Below are 17,279 nucleotides of genomic sequence, written 5' to 3'. Positions count from 1 at the left end.
AATTTAGGCTGCTATTATCCCTATTCAATAGGTGAAGAAAGTGAGAGAGGCTAAGTATCTTGCCCAAGTTCAAACACCCGTCAAGTGGCCTACCCAAGATTCAAAGCAAAGCTATGTCATTCCTGCTCTCAAATCCTGCCCCAGTTCATTTCATGAAAAGCCTTCCCAAACCACAGAATAGCAACGCATTGTAAGATGAAGTGTATTGATTAGATGTTTCTGACTCCAAGTAATTGAAATTCCAGCTCAAATTGGCTAACATACTAATGACATTTATCATCATATTATAGTAATACAAAGGAGTTCAGTAGAAGGAAGACTCTAAGTTGGTGGATTCAGTGGTTCAAGGATATCATCACTATTCTACAATTCATCACCGTATAAAGTCTTCATCCTTAGGCTACCTTTATCTATCGGTTAGATGTCTGCCAGCAGCACCTGGAGTATATAATTCCTTGTAGGGAAATAGATTGTTAATATTACATGGAATATTTGTCTACATTTCTCAACTACCTTTACATTTAGATGGGAACATGTGACTGGGTCAAAGCAATGAACTGTGAGGAGAAGAGAGGCGAGTCACTTCCAGGATGAGACAGGTAAAAGCATCTGCACCTCATCCATCTCTTACTTTCCCTGATGTAACCTTGGAGGATTCAAGGTCTCAAGTTAAGGTAGCAAATACTCCACAGAATGAAAGCAGCCTGGTACCAGAGTGGCCAGATGGAGGAGAGCTCCGTCAGCCTGCATTGGACTTTGATTAATCTGTAAATAAATCTTTGTTTCCTTGAGTTACTGGGATTCTAGTTTGACTGTTGTGACATTTGGCACTTATTACCCTAATGCGGATTGCATGGCTACCTGAGGGAAAGCCACACACTGGCCTGCCTGCACATTATCTGAGATGGAATATGTGCACCTGCATGGACTGCATGCAATTTTATAGTAAGAGAACTTCTCTAGTATTTAGTTGGACACTCAAAAGAGAAAAGTTGAAAATATTTACAATTATACTGCTAAATCTTACTAGATGGGAAACTGCAATTTTTATACAAAGAACCATCAGGACCGGGCGCGATGGCTCACACCTGTAATTCCAGCACTTTGGGAGGCCGAGGAGGGCAGATCGCGAGGTCAGGAGATCGAGACCATCCTGGCTAACACGGTGAAAGCCCTTCTCTACTAAAAATACAAAAAAATTAGCCGGGCGTGGCGGTGGGCACCTGTAGTCCCAGCTACTAAGGAGGGTGAGGCAGGAGAATGGCGTGAACCTGGGAAGCGGAGCTTGCCGTGAGCAGAAATCACGCCACTGCGCTCCAGCCTGGGCGACACCGCAAGACTCCGTTGCAAAAAAAAAAAAAAAAAAAAAGACGGAGGCTCGATCTGTCGCCCAGGCTGGAGTGCAGTGGTGCAATCTTGGCTCACTGCAAGCTCCGCCTCCCGAGTTCACGCCATTCTCCTGCATCAGCCTCCGGAGTAACTGGGACTACAGGCGCCTGCCGCCACACCAGGCTAATTTTTTTTTTTGTATTTTTAGTAGAGACGGGGTTTCACCGTGTTAGCCAGGATGGCTTCGATCTCCTGACCTCGTGATCTGCCCACCTCGCCCTCCCAAAGTGCTGGGATTACAGGCGTGAGCCACCGCACCCGGCCAAGATAAAATGTTTTACAGTCATGTCCTTGGTCTTCAAATGACTTATCTAAACATAAAATACACTTAAGTGAAACTTCTAAATCTAGAGAATGGGATTCTGTTTTGTGCAACATTAATTTAACAACTACTACTGTCCAGCCCAGAGCAAGAGGCAAGAAATACAAATAAGATACGATCCTTTCTGTCTAAACTGTACAGTCTGCTACTGAGAAAGACAAATAGTACAGGCAAGTTGAACAGATGGTGAAGTATTACCTAAAATCTAACAAGAGAGCACCACACTGCTCCCTAATGGCTAGAATCAGAGTGTAGTCAGTGACGAAAACCAGGAATTGCCAGGTATGCAAGGCTCCAAACAAAACTCATGTTCTTTCTTTCTTCTTCTCTTTTTCTTTTTTTGAGGCAGAGTCTCACAAGCTCCATCGCCCATGCTGGAGTGCAGTGGCACGATCTCTGCAACCCTGCCCCCGGGTTCAAGAGATCCTCATGCATTAGCCTCCTGAGAAGCTGGGACCACAGGTGTGTGCCACCACTCCCAGCTAATTTTTTTTTGTATTTGTAGTAGAGATGGGGTTTTGTCATGTTGGCCACATTGGTCTTGAACTCCTGGCCTTAAGTGATCCACCCGCATTGGCCTCCCAAAGTGCTGGGATTACAGGTGTGAGCCACTGTGCCTGGACAAAACTCATGTTCTTTCTAAAACTCCTCACACCTGTAATCCTAGCACTTTGGGAGGCCGAGGCGGGTGGATCACCTGAGGTCAGGAGTTCGAGACCAGCCTGGCCAACATAGTGAAACCCTGTCTCTACTAAAAATACAAAAATCAGCCGGGTGTGGAGGTGGGTGCCTGTAATCCCAGCTACATGGGAGGCTGAAGCAGGAGAATTGCTTGAACTCAGGAAGTGGAGGTTAGAGTAAGCTGAGATCATACTACTGTACTCCAGCCTGGGCAACAGAGCAAGACTCTTATCTCCACCTCCCCCCACAACCAAAAAAAAAACTACAAAGATAACCATCATGGTCTTGAATCTTGAACTTATGCAATATTTGTTTGTTGTACTACTTAAGAAAATTTGATTCTACTAAATAGACAACAAGAGAAACAATGAGGACAGATACAACTACATATAGATAATATGCAAGGAAGTAGCTTAACAGACTGTCTTAATCTGTTCACACTGCTACAACAAAAAATACCATAAACTGGGTGTGCTTATAAACAAGATAAATTTATTTCTCACAGTTCTAGAGGCTGGGAAGTCCAGGATTTAAGGCGCCTGCAGATTCAGTGTCTAATGAGGGCTGGCTTTCTGGTTCCATAAATGGCTATCTTTTTGCTGTTTCCTTACATGGCAGGGGGGTCAAGGAACTCTCTGGGGTCTCTTTTATAAGGGTAATAGTCCCATTCATGAAGATACCACGTTCATGACCCAATCACCTCCCAAAGTCCTCAATTCCAAATATCATCACATTGGAGAATAGGTTTCAACATGTGAATTTTGGAGGTACAAACATTTGCTCTATGGCATTCCACCTCTGGTCCTCTCAAATTCGTATCCTTTTCGCATGCAAAATACATTCATTCCATCTCAACAGTCCCTAAAATCTTAACTCACATCAGCATCAACTCAAAAGTCTAACATCCAAAGTCTCATCTAAATATTATCTAAATCAACTATGGGTAAGACTCAAGGTACAATTCATACCAAGGCTAACTCCTCTCTAGCTGTAAGTCTGTGAAATCAAACAAGTTATGAGCTTCCAAAATACAAAGGTGGGTCAGGCATAGGATAAACACTCCCATTCAAAAAGGGGAAACAAAAGAAGAAAGGAATGGCAGGTCCTGAAAAAATCCAACCCAATGGAACAAATTTCATTAGACCTTAAGGCTCAAGAATAATCCTTTTTGGCTCAATCTCTGACCTTCAGGCCACTAGGACCTGCCCCCACAGCTTTGCTGGGCAGAGGTTGAGCCCCTAAGTCTCTAGGTGCTCCTGCCCCAACGGCTTGGTGGGTTGGTCCTGCAGCAACTCTCTGCCTAAATCTCACACTGTGTCTCTGAAATGTTGGTCCCATCCTTTGAAACCTATGTAGGGGCAGCCAGGCTACCATGTCTCATGCAGTCTGTGAACTGGCAGAGGCAGCTCTATGTGGTCACTAAAGTTTGCTGCCTGTACCCTTTGGAAGGGCAGCCACCTTGCTTCACTGGGCCTGTTGGAGCCACACTTGGGCAGCTGTGAAGTGTGGCACTACAGTGTGGGAGCTGAGCCTAAGATGTAAGAGGTGGTGCTGGGTAGCACTTTCTGAAGTCCCAGAAGCACCAGGCACAGTAGTCCCTCCTTTGAAACTACTCTGCCTTCAAGGAACTTGCACTCTGGGCCTGGAATGGGAGTAATAGCTCTGATGATTTCTAAATTGCCTTTTGGGTAATTCTTCCCTTGTCTTGGAGAATAGCTCCTGGCTTCTGTTGACATGGCTGATACATATTAATTTCCTATAAGGAAATGCTTTAGTTAAATATACAATTTAATTGCTCACAAGTTCTTCCTTCCACAAAATAATAGAACACAAATACAATTCAGTCAAATTCTTCAACACTTTGTAACAAAAAATCATGTTTCCTCCAGTTTCCAACAACATGTTCCTCATTTCCATTTGAGACCTCATCAGAATGGTGTTTGCCATACATATTACCATGATCAGGAAAGGCTGATGTGGCAGAGAAGGCAAGAGCAACAGGACATTTGAATGTTAAGTAACACAGAATTCAGGGAGTGTGGTCCTTTCCTCCCACTTAAGACCTTTCGAAGTAGATAAACCTACCCTCATCCTTTTCCTCTTTCTTCTTGCCGTGATTTAAGTTGATTCAATAAATCCCATGAATGGAATATTTCAATTTGGTACATGACTTTCTGTAATGCAGTCGTAAGTTCCTGCTTGTGCTATGGGGTATGTGGAAGATAGCTGATGGTACCAGGTTGTAAGACTACAAGAACAGAGGTCCCCAAGTTAGAGAGAAAGGCTACGAGGCCTGGGACATTGTTGAAATTATCAGCACCAGCATGAACTGGGGACAAATCAGGAGGGGTGGACTGTTAGGCACTGATATTACCAAGAGAACCAATTCACAAATTCACCAGTCATAGATTTGAGACCTAAATTCACCAGAAATCATAATATCCAGAGTATAAGAATCTACACATGCATTTCAACTCCTCCTTCTTCATCCACTAAAATATGCAAACTACCAGTTTCAGCCCACCGGTCTTCAATACATCCTGATGCCATATTGGACAGAACAGCAGGAGAAGCAGAAAATCTGACTCACGATTCACTTGACAGAAACAGAATCATCCAAAAGTGACATTTAAAACTAGAAGAGACTAAAATAACATGAATTGGCAACTATAATTTCCTACGCTGCCTCAGGATAGGTGGTTTACTGAAAATAAAACAGATTTGTTACAGTAAAGCAGCTAAATTTTCTTTGTACATGATTGGCAATACATTTTTGAGCCTACTGTAGTATCATGAGCAGCAAAATTTCTTAACACTAACATGGCAAAGAGTTTTAAAAAGAAATGAGGAAGATAAAGTAGGTTCATCAATGGACATAGAAACTGAGTTTATTGGAACCAATCTGTGTCCCACTTCAAGAGTATACACACACACACACACACCCCCCAAATATCTAGTACTCATTATACTGTCTGAAGTATTACTATCTTCAGCAGCAGGATACTTGAGCAGTTGCTGCATATATGTCTAAGTATATAAGTTCCAAATGTTGGGGTTCAAAAAGCTATACCCCAAAATATGATGCTTTGTCATGCTGGGTACTTTTAATTAAAAGGTCTCAGAAATGAGCCTCAGAACCAAGCTCTCTCTCTGCCTTTCCACTCTCCTGACCCGCCCTCAGTCTCTCTGATCCTTTTTCTTTCCTAAAGCACTGAGAGTGACTCTCTCTGGAATTTCCTTATCTGATTAAGGAAGCTTCTTTCCAAAAGAAATGCAATTGTCTTAAGACCTACTTCCTGAGAATCTCATCAAATAACCATGAAAAATTATCCATCAGAAAAGAGACTAAAAGTTGTCACCATATCCACATTGACTTTTCATCTGTTCCTCTGAGGATAGCTCCAAGAGATTGGCTGGGAAACTTTATCTGCATAAAAAGACAACCTTCCTTCACAGTGAAGTTCCACCCCTCACCTTTCCACCACCTCACCATAGGTCAGGGAAACGCTGTCCCAGGCCATTGTTCTTTGAATCCATTTTTAAAATTATTTGAATCTCACTTGAAAAATTATTTACTACCTCTCTAAAATTACCTGCAGCTCCCTACTTCTCTGTTCCCCAAAAAGAAGGCATTTAAGCTTCAACCACCTGGCCCTTCTTTGAATCTCATATTTGTGGGACTCTCATATCCATACACACATTAATAAATTTGCAACTCTTTATGTCCTATTAATCTATTGCCAGTCGTTTCTATAAAATTGCAGAAAGAGCAGAGGAAAAGCTTTCTCTTCACCCCTACACAAAGTAAAAAGTAGTATATCAGCTCATTAAATGTGTTAATGTGTGACTTAGTTCTCCCTTTTTTGTTATGATTTTTTGTGTTGTTCTCCAAAAGCTATCTTTTTCCAGACATGCTATGGTACAACTGTTGAAAATGTATTTCCTCCTACAGTAAAACCGAGACATAGCACAATCAAAGGCCAACCTTAAGGAGAAGGGTAGAAATGATTGAGAATTATTCATCTACCAGAGTGAATAATCTCTTAAACTGTGTGATTTTTATGTCAACTTTAACTGTAATTTTATACATGCTTTGGATATAAATTAAGGGAAAATATAAAGTTTTATACATGAGTTAGTGTGCATTCCAATCAAGGTAGAGATCAATATATTGCAGGTCAAGGGAAAGAAGTAAAGATCTAATCAGACAATCAGAGATTACTACCAATCTGCATGACAAATAGGTCAATCTGCTGCCTCATTCTACACATTTTCAGTTCTATATTGTTTCTTTTATAAAGCTAGAAAAATAGAAGGGCCACCTCTGCAGTAAAATAAAAGTCAGTATTTTACACATAGATAAATCAGATTTTGAAGGAAACTCTTTGGGGTGATAAAAAAAAAAAAAGAATAACCACATGGTTACCTGCATGCTACTAAGCCTCAGAGTTAAAAGGAAAAGACAGAGTGACACACTGGGTGCTGAAAAGTTTTGAGCCTGGAAACAAGGTCATCCTGCAGTTTCACTAAGAAAACTTAATCTATGGGGCTTGTCTACCATCTGGTGACCATTTGGTGTGTGTGTGTCAAAAATTGCCCAGATATTTCTAAACATTTCAGAATGCCATCAGAAGCTACAGCAAATTGCAGCTCTTTCTGAAAAGCAAAAAAAAAAAAAATAATAAAAAGGAGGATCTGGCCTGAGTGTGATTTTTTAAGTGAGCAGTTAAGGTGATAATAAAGAATATTTCTCATTTAATACATTTTAGAAAATAAAATGTCCCTATGGAATACAGTAGCAACTTGCAATATAAATATGTATAATTCCCATACAGATGTATGCATTTTCTACATAGTACAATCAAAATTTAAATTACAGCATCCTATAAATTATATAATGGACAATATTTGATTATTACAAAAGGTTTTGTACAAGCACCAGCAGAATAATTTAGAAATTCATGAATTCTAAAAATTCTAAAACCCCAGAAATAAGCACATTTTCCCAAGGGTTTTATTTCAGTGTTATTTATGAATGCTACTGTGTAATAACAACCATTCATTTCTACAGTTTAAGGATACACAAACATTTATCAACCAGGCTTTTCCACCATCACTTTCAGAAATTATGCTGAAACAGAAACTCCAGAATTACTACATGAAAATAGAAATATAAAACAGAAAAATGTCACGCACATACTCAAAAGTAATAAATTAATGGTTACTTCAATTCCTTCTCAAGCTAGCCGCAAGATTTTTCTAATAGCTACAATGAAGCATTCATGTTTAACTATTCAGGGACAAGAAAGTCTAAAACGCTTGAAAGTGCTCTACTTTAAATCAAGTTGACTTAACGGAATAAATCAGCATGCATCTTTCACCTTTTTTGGAAACTAAAGTGCACAAATACGCTGAATGCCACCCCAAATCCTGCCTAATACCCATTTAAGTAGATAGGAATTTAAGTAACAAATCTTTCCCCACCTCCTGAGAAGGAAAAATAAGTTACACAAAAACATCTCATCAAAACAAGGAAGGCAAGGCCCTCCCCTAAAAACTGGCAGTAAACACAGAAGACAGAAGAAGGCCTATACTTACACAGATGGCTAGAGCTCCTGCCCCCATTCTCTCAGGAAGCGTCCAGAAGAACTGAGGAAGACCAGATGAAAATATTAAAATGACAGCAAAATACTAAAATTCCATTCAGCACATATTCTTTGATGTGAAAAACAGCTTCCAATCCAAAGTCCCCGAGGTAAGCGAAGCGCAGCTTCTAACATTTTAGGAAGACTGGTTTTGCTTCTCTTTCCGCTGAACCCACATGGCTGGAAGGACTGCCTGGAGTTGAAATTTGATCCACAGCCTTAGTGCTGGCAAGTAGAGGGAGTCACGTGACACGGGTCTTAAGTCGCTGACATCTTTTTCTTAAACCTGACTCCCTAGATCCCACACACAGGCTTCTTTGGCTTAGAAAACTGCCAGTCACCTGGTGGTATTCATTAATAGAACCAGTAGTGCATAAAGTGAAAACACAGACTTGCTTCCCAGACTCCACACAGCTCTAAGAAAAACGTACGCATTCAAACTCAGGTTTAAAACTGCAGGCACGTTATTCATTTTTTCTCAGGCAGTCTTCTCTTCTGCTGTTCTTTAGAAACCAGCTAAATTCTACCAAAATTTTTTTCCTTCCATCCTAACCCATCAGAATTGTTTTAAATGAAAATGCTCTATTTTATGTAGCTGTTACTACTTCTAATTACATATGAGTTGTCTTATAAAATATACTGATGATAAACATAAACATACGTCTAGACAGCCATAATTCTACATATATGATTTGCAGTCTGAAAAATTAGCTTCTAACTGACTTTTCAGTAACTTTCTATTCTACATGCTGTCACGAGAAAATCTGATAGATTTTAAATTTTCCAAATATTTGAACTAATAGCTAAAATAGTCACTTCAGGTAAGCCAAAAGGAAACTATCCTATTTTTATTTTTTTATCATTTTTTCTGTCAATTTTTTTTTTCTTTTGCTGGACCTATTGACACATCCTCTAAGTCCTCTCCCCTCACCCCCAACCTCCCAACAGGCCCTAATGTGTGTTGTTTCCCCTCTCTGTATCCATGTGTTCTAAATGTTCAACTCCCACTTATGAGTGAGAACATGTAGTGTTTGGTTTTCTGTTCCTGTGGTAGTTTGCTGAGGATGACTGCTCATAGCTTCATACATGTCCCTGCAAAAGACATGATCTTGTTCCTTTTTATGGCTGCATAGTATTCCATGGTGTATATGTACATTTTCTTTATCCAGTCTATCATTGATGTGCATTTGGGTTGGTTCCATGTCTTTGTTATTGTAAATGGTGCTGCAATAAACATACATGTGCATGTGTCTTTACAGCAGAATGATTTATATTCCTTTGGGTATATACCCCAGTAATGCGATTGCTGGGTCAAATGGTATTTCTGGTTCTAGATCCTTGAGGAATCTCCATACTGTCTCCCACAATGGTTGAACTAATTTACATGCCCATCTACAGTGTAAAAGTGTTCCTATTTCTCTATATCCTCTCCAGCATCGATTGTTTCCTGACTTTTCAATAAATGTCATTCTAACTGGTGTGATATAGTATCTCATTGTGGTTTTGATTTGCATTTCTCTGATTATCACTGATGTTGAGCTTTTCTTCATAGGTTTGTTGGTCACATAAATGTCTTCTTTTGAGAAGTGTCTGTTCATATCGTTTGCCCACTTTTTGATGGGGTAGTTTGTCTTTCTCCTGTAAATTTGTTTAAGTTCCCTGTAGATTCTGGATATGAGACCTTTGTCAGATGCACAGCTTGCAAATATTTTCTCCCATTCCATAGTTGCCTGTTCACTCTAATGATAGTTTCTTTTGCTGTGCAGAAGCTCTTTAGTTTAATTAGATCCCATTTGTCAATTTCAGCTTCTGTTGCCATTGCTTTTGGCATTTTTGTCATGAAGCCTTTGCCCATGCCTATGCCCTGAATGGTATTGCCTAGGTTTTCTTCTAGGGTTTTTATGGTTTTGGGTTTTACATTTAAGTCTTTAATCCATCTTAAGATAATTTTTGTATAAGGTGTAAGGAAGGGGTCCAGTTTCAGTTCTCTGCATGTAACTAGCCAGTTTTCCCAGCACCATTTACGAATGGGAGATCATTTTCCCATTGCTTGTTTTTGTCAGGTTTGTCAAAGATCAGATGGTTGTAGATGTGTGGTGTTATTTCTGAGGTCTCTGTTCTGCTCCATTGGTCTATATGTCTGTTTTGGTACCAGTACTGTGCTGTTTGGTTACTGTAGCCTTGTAGTATAGTTTGAAGTCAGGTAGCATGATGCCTCCAGCTTTGTTCTTTTTGCTTAGGATTGTCTTGGCTGTATGGGGTCTTCTTTGATTCTGAATGAAATTTAAATAGTTTTTTCTAATTCTGTGAAGAATGTCAATGGTAGTTTGATGGGAATAGCATTGATTCTATAGATTACTTTGGGCAGTAGGGCCATTTTCATGATCATGATTCTTCCTATCCATGAGGATAGAATGTTTTTCCATTTGTTTGTGTTCCCTCTTATTTCCTTGAGCAGTGGTTTGTAGTTCTCATTGAAGAGGTCCTTCACATCCCTTGATAGCTGTATTCCTATGTATTTTATTCTCTTTGTAGTGATTGTGAATGGGAGTTCATTCATGATTTGCCTCTCTGCTTGCCTATTGTTGGTGTAAATGAATGCTTGTGATTTTTATACATTGATTTCGTATCCTGAGAGATTGCTGAAGTTCCTTATCAGTTCAAGAAGTTTTGGGGCTGAGATGATGGGGTTTTCTAAATCTAAAATCATATCATCTGCAAAGAGAGATAACTTGATTTCTTCTCTTCCTATTTGACTACCCTTTATTTCTTTCTCTTGTTTGATTGCCTTGGCCAGAACTTTCAATACTATGTTGAATACAAATGGTGAGAGAGGGCATCCTTGTCTTGCACCAGTTTTCAAAAGCTGCTTTCAGCTTTTGCCTTTTCAATATGATATTGGCTGTGAATCTGTCATAAATAGCTTTTATTATTTTGAGATATGTTCCATCAATACCTAGTTTATTGAGAGTTGTTAACATGAAAGTATGTTGAATTTTATCAAAGGCCTTTTCTGCATCTATTGAGATAGTCGTGTGGTTTTTGTCTTTGGTTCTGTTTATGTGATGGATCACATTTATTGATTTGTGTATGTTGAACCAGTCTTGCATCCCAGAGATGAAGTCGACTTGATCATGGTGGGTAAGTTTTTTGATGTGCTGCTGGATTCGGTTTGCCGATATTTTACTGAGGATTTTTCGCATCAATGTTCATCTGGGATATTGGCCTGAAGTTTTTTGTTGTTGTTGTGTTTTTCCCGGTTTTGGTACCAGGATGATGCTGGCTTCATAAGATGAGTTAAGGAGGAGTCCCTCCTTTTCAATTGTTTGGAATAGTTTCAGAAGGAATGGTACTAGCTCCTCTTTGTATTTCTGGTAGAATTCAGCTGTGAATCCATCTGGCCCTGGGCTTTTTTGGTTGGTAGGCTATTAATTACTACAATTTCAGGCTTGTTATTGGTCTATGCAGGGATTCAACTTCTTCCTGGTTCAGTCTTGGTAGGGTGTATGCATCCAGGAGTTTAACCATTTCTTCTAGATTTTCTAGTTTGTTTGCATAGAGGTGTTTGTAGTATTCTCTGATGGTAGTTTGTATTTCTGTAGGATCAGTGTGATATCCCCTTTATCATTTTTTATTGTGTCTATTTGATTCTTCTTTCTCTGTTTTCTTCTTTATTAGTCTAGCCAGCAGTCTATCTATTTTGTTAATTTTTTCAAAAAAAAAAAAAAAACAAGCTTCTGGATTTATTTTTTGGAGGGTTTTTCGTGTCTTTATCTCCTTCAATTCTTCTCTGATCTTAGTTATTTCTTGTCTTCTGCTAGGTTTTGGATGAATTTCCTCTTGTCTCTCTAACTCTTTAAATTGTGATGTTATGGTGTCAATTTGAGATCTTTATAGTTTTCTGATGTGGGCATTTAGTGCTATAAATTTCCCTCTTAACACTGCTTTAGCTGTGTCCCAGAGATTTTGGTACATTGTCTCTTTGTTCTCATTGGTTTCAAAGAACTTCTTTGAACTTCTGCCTTAATTTCATTACTTACCCAGAAGTCATTCAGGAGAAGGCTGTTCAATTTCTATGAAATTGTGTAGTTTTGAATGAGTTTATTAATCCTGAGTTCTAATTTGATTGCACTGAGAGACTGTTTATGATTTCAATTCTTTTGCATTTGCTAAGGAGTGTTTTACTTCCAATTATTTCCAATTACGTGGTCAATTTTAGAATAATTGCCATGTGGCACTGAGAACAATTTATAGTCTGTTCATTTGGGGTAGAGAATTCTGTAGACATCTACTAGGTCCACTTGATCCAGAGCTGAGTTCAAATCCTGAATATCCTTGTTAATTTTCTGTCTCTTTGATCTGTCTAATACTGACAGTGGGATGTAAAAGTCTCCCACTATTATTGTGTGGAAGTCTAAGTCTCTTTGTAGGTCTCTAAGAACTTGTTTTATGAATCTGGGGGTTCCTATATTGGGTGCATATATATTCAGAATAGTTAGCTCTTCTTGTTGAATTGTTCCTTTTACCAATATGTAATGCCCTTCCTTGTCTTTTTTATTTTTGTTGGTTTAAAGTCTGTTTTATCAGAGACTAGGATTGCAACCCCAGGTTTTTTTTTTTTTTTTTGTCTTTGCTTTTTTGCTTTCCATTTGCTTGACAAATTTTCCTCCATCCCTTTATTTTGAGGCTGTGTGTGTGTCTTTGCACGTAAGATGGGTCTCCTGAATACAGCACACTGTTGGGTCTTGACTCCTTATCCAATTTGCCAGTCTGTGTCTTTTAATGGGGGCATTTAGCCCATTTACATTTAAGATTAGTATTGTTATGTGTGAATTTGATCCTGTCATCATGGCGCTATTTGGTTATTTTGCACACTAGTCAATGCAGTTTCTTCGTAGTGTCATTGGTCTTTGTATTTTGGTATGTTTTTGCAGTGCCTGGTACTGGTTTTTCCTTTCCATATTTAGTGCTTCTTTCAGGAGCTCTTGAAGGGCAGGCCTGGTGGTAACAAAATGCCTCAGCATTTGCTTGTCTGGAAAGGATTTTATTTCTCCTTTGCTTATGAAGCTTAGTTTGGCTGGATATGAAATTCTGTGTTGAAAATTCTTTCTTAAAGAATGTTGAATATTGACCCCCAATCTCTTCTAGCTTATAGAGTTTCTGCTGAGAGTTCTGCTGTTAGTCTCATGGGCTTCCTTTTGTAGGTAACCTGGCCTTTCACTCTGGGTGCCCTTAACAGTTTTTCCTTCACTTCGACCTTCAAGAATCTGACGATTATGTGTCTTGGGGTTGCTCTTCGCATGGAGTATCTTAGTGGTGTTCTATGTATTTCCTGAATTTGCATGTTGGCCTGTCTTGCTAGCTTGGGGAATTTCTCCTGGATAATATCCTGAATTGTGTTTTCTAGCTTGTTTCCATTCTCCCCGTCTCCTTCTGGTACTCCAGTCAATCGTAGGTTCAGTCTTTTTATGAAGTCCCATATTTCTTGGAGGCTTTGTTCATTCCTTTTCATTATTTTTTCTCTACTCTTTTCTGCGTATCTTATTTCAGCAAGGTGGTCTTCAAACTCTGATATCCTTTCTTCCACTTGGTCAATTCAGCTGCTGATACTTACGTATACTTCACGAAGTATTTGTGCTGTTTTTTTCCAGCTCCATTAGGTCATTTATGTTCCTCTCTAAACTGGTTATTCTAGTTAGCAATTCCTCTAACTTTTTATCAAGGTTCTTAGCTTCCTTGCATTGGGTTAGAACATGATCCTTTAGCTCATCATAGTTTTTTATTACTCATCTTCTGAAGCCTACTTCTATCAATTCGTCTGTCTCATCCTCCATCCAGTTCTGCACCCTTGATGGAGAGACGTGATCATTTGGAGGAGAAGAGGCACTCTGGCCTTTTGGGTTTTCAGCATTTTTTGGTTCATTCTTGCTCATCCTTGTGAGTTTACCTAGTTTCAGTCTTTGAGGATGCTGACCCTTGGATGGGGATTTTTGCGGGGCCTTTTTATTGTTGTTGTTGATGCTGTTGTTGTTGCTTTCTGTCTGTTTTTCTTTCAACAGTCAGGTCCCTCTTCTGTAGGGCTGCTACAGTTTTCTGGGAGTTTGCTTCAGGCCTTATTCATCTGATTCACTCCCATGCCTGGAGATGCCACTCAAGGAGGCTGGAGAACAGCAAAGATGGGTGCGTGCTCCTTCTTCTGGGACCTCTGACCTTGAGGGGCACCAACCTGATGCCAGTAGGATTTATCCCATATAGGGTGTCTGACAACCCCTGTTGGAGGGTCTCACCCAGTTGGGTGGCATGGGGAGCAGGACCCATTTAATGAAGCACTTTATCCCTTGGTGGAGAGGGTGTATTTCACTGGGGCGAAACCCACTTGTCTGGGCTGCCTGGATTCCTCAGAACTACCAGTGGGAGAGGCTAAGTCTGCTGGTCCAGAGAGACTGCAACCACCCCTCCCACTATCGGCTCAGGCCCCGGGAGATCCAAATTCTGTTCCTGAACCTCTGGCTGGAATTACTGGAGATCCTGCAGGGAAGACCCGCCCACTGAGGAAGGATGGGTCAGGGTTAGACCTGAAGAGGCACTCTAGTTGCCGACTGCCACAGCTGGTGTGTTGGGCTGTGGGGACAAGTCTTGGGACCAAGCTGTCCAGTCTCCCTGGCTCCAGCAGGGGAAAAGTGCAGCCTCGAGCTATAGAAATGAGTGCCACCCTTCCCTGGCCCAGAGAGCTTAGCATGTTAGCCTATTGTGAGTCTCAGCGCTGGCTGCTACAAAAATTAACATATCTACTTCCAATATATTTTCTATGCTTGTTAAGAAAACATAATGCAGATCTAATTTATGATAATTTTATATCCCAATTTTTTTCACTTAACATTGTATCAGAGGCATGCATGCTCCCATGTTAATAACAGTATAAGCAAACTAAATCAGAAGTGGTATTACTTTTTGTACACACACCAGTTTCCTTAGTCATTCTCCCATTTTTAGACATTTATATAGTTTCTGATTTTATCTATGTATGACAGTAAGTAATGCTTTGTCCTTGCTCTGATTCTTTTCTGGTAGATTCCTGAAAGTGAAATTTCTGGAATACAAAGAACATGAATGTGGGCTGGACCAGTGCTTCTGACATGCACTGGCTCTGCAGTTTCTATTCTACAACCTACCCTACCCAAGAATGAATATTTTATAAAATATTTCCTAATATTTTAAACTATTCAGCAAGTGAAAACGGTTTCTCAATTTTAAACTTACATTCCTTTTTATTTTCAGTAAAATTAACAATATAAAAAAATCCTCATTAGCCATTTGTATTTTCTGTTGTGTAAACTGTTTTCATTTTTTCTCCATTTATCAACTGGAATCTCATCATAGTCTCTTTTATAGGATGTTAAGTCAAACTAAATTTGGCCTGAGAAACCCTCCAGACCCACAAACTGAAGTTCTTATGAATAAACCACAACCTAACTTTGTAGGCAAACAAGCTGAAAACCTAACTTAGGAGTATGCTTCTGTAACAATAGCTGGGTCTCAGCCAATCCCAGCAGCCATACCTTAACCATTTTCAGAAAAATGGGCTAACCTTACTAGAGACAATGTAAAATTAAGATGGCCACAGTGGGGAAGTTTTAAGTGGGATAAAATTATTTATTTGAAAGGTAAATTAGAAAAAAAATGAAAAACCCACAAAAACAATGGGATGTATTATTTAATTGGTATGCAGAGCATCTACAAGACTAAATAAATTTAAAAACTGCCTCCTTAAAAGAGTCTTTGCAAAAAACACATAAGTTTAAGCAACAGATGAAAGAGGACTATACTCTGCATGAACTAACCCTGACCGTTCCCTCTCTTTATACAACTCTGCCTAAATATTCTGAGTGTCCACTAACCTCTTTGCTAAATTACCCTTTCACCCTGAAGATGGTGATAAGAGAAGTTAGATGCCATACAAAGCAAGACCCTTTGATCAGCCAGGCCTTTTTGCCATAACCTTTACTCATGGTCTAAGCTTAGAGCCATGGTAAAGGACTTCCTTGATTTACGGGAAAATCCTCAAAACTTTACTAAGGAATGTAAAATCCTCATACGAGTTTATGATCCAGGACTCCCCAATCTTCGCCAGTTTACTCACATGATATTAGGGTTTTACAAAGCATGAAAATGATGGGCAAAATGGGACAAATGCGAGGAAGGTATTAAAGACTCCTTCAAAACCTCCTCATGGGGAGGGCCAAAATGAGCTAGAAAAAAATGCTGAAAACCATTTAAATTCACTTCATAAGATTCTTCCACAAAAAATTGATTGGTCCCTCACATAATCTTGCAGGCAAAAAGGATGACCCAGTTTCAGATGACAGAATTCACTTAGAAATACTATTTGTGAAACACTCTGGGCTCAAAATACAACAAGGAGTATTTCCTGCAGGGACTGTTGTATTTATAAATGCACTCTGTCCTGAACTTAGTAGTTTAATTAAAAACATAAACTAGGATGGGAAATTACAGATATGACTAAAGGGCTGGCCTTAGCTGAACATTTTGAGAGGACTCTAGAACAAGAAAAAAACCCAAAAAGCTAACAAGCCTATGTCAATCCAATTACAACAGTTACCAAGACTAAAGGGACTTTCTCATTTTTATTTTAAATCAGAATCAGGAGGTCCTACAACAAGAAATTCTTTACCCCAAGGTGTCTCCCTTCATAGCCAACAACCAGTACACTGGAAAAGAGATTGTTGGGTTTTATATCAGTCCACCAATAAGCTTCCTTTCAGACCACTAGAGAAAGCCCAAGAGATTTTAACTGTCATGATGATAATCAACACGGAAGAAGTTCTAAGGTATTCTCCAGCAAACTGTTCCTAACAACACCCTTAAATAAACATAAAGAAACATGTTAAAATAAGTGGAGAGTCTTGTACAATCCTGGTGGATACTACAGTCACCTTATCTACCATAAATCCCATTTTAATACATGAACAAATCCCTCAAAGTAATAAGGTCATTTCTGTGCTGGAGTTTCGAATCAAGCTCAAGAAGTTCCCATATCTGAACCTGTCCGATTGACTTTAGGGTCATTTAAAAAAAAAAAAAAAAAAAACATATATTTTTACCATGTGATAATGCTCCAGAAAACTTGCTAGGGCAAGACTTAATTTCAAAGCCAAAAGAGCATATAAAATTCTCCTCTGGCTGGGTGTGGTGGCTGATGTCTGTAATCCAGCACTTCAGGA

General features: G+C 39.4%; 1 protein-coding gene across 4 annotated transcripts in view; it reads right to left on the bottom strand.

Annotated features, from left to right (window-relative positions):
* The window catches only part of FAM13A (family with sequence similarity 13 member A), a 376,344-nt gene that overhangs the window by 315,013 nt on the left and 44,052 nt on the right, over positions 1-17,279 (bottom strand). For 3 of the 4 annotated variants that reach the window (XM_050790418.1, XM_050790421.1, XM_050790420.1), the window contains exon 1: positions 7,991-8,243. In XM_050790418.1, coding sequence (XP_050646375.1) covers positions 7,991-8,017 — 27 coding nt within the window. In that variant the 5' untranslated portion in view covers positions 8,018-8,243. Of the gene's footprint in view, positions 1-7,990; positions 8,244-17,279 lie in introns of those variants that run through there. The other variant, XM_050790419.1, reaches the window with a different exon arrangement.

The sequence above is a fragment of the Macaca thibetana genome, chromosome 5, assembly GCF_024542745.1.
Source record: "Macaca thibetana thibetana isolate TM-01 chromosome 5, ASM2454274v1, whole genome shotgun sequence".
Classification (NCBI taxonomy): domain Eukaryota; kingdom Metazoa; phylum Chordata; class Mammalia; order Primates; family Cercopithecidae; genus Macaca; species Macaca thibetana.
This window is presented reverse-complemented; position numbering and strand designations above follow the sequence as displayed.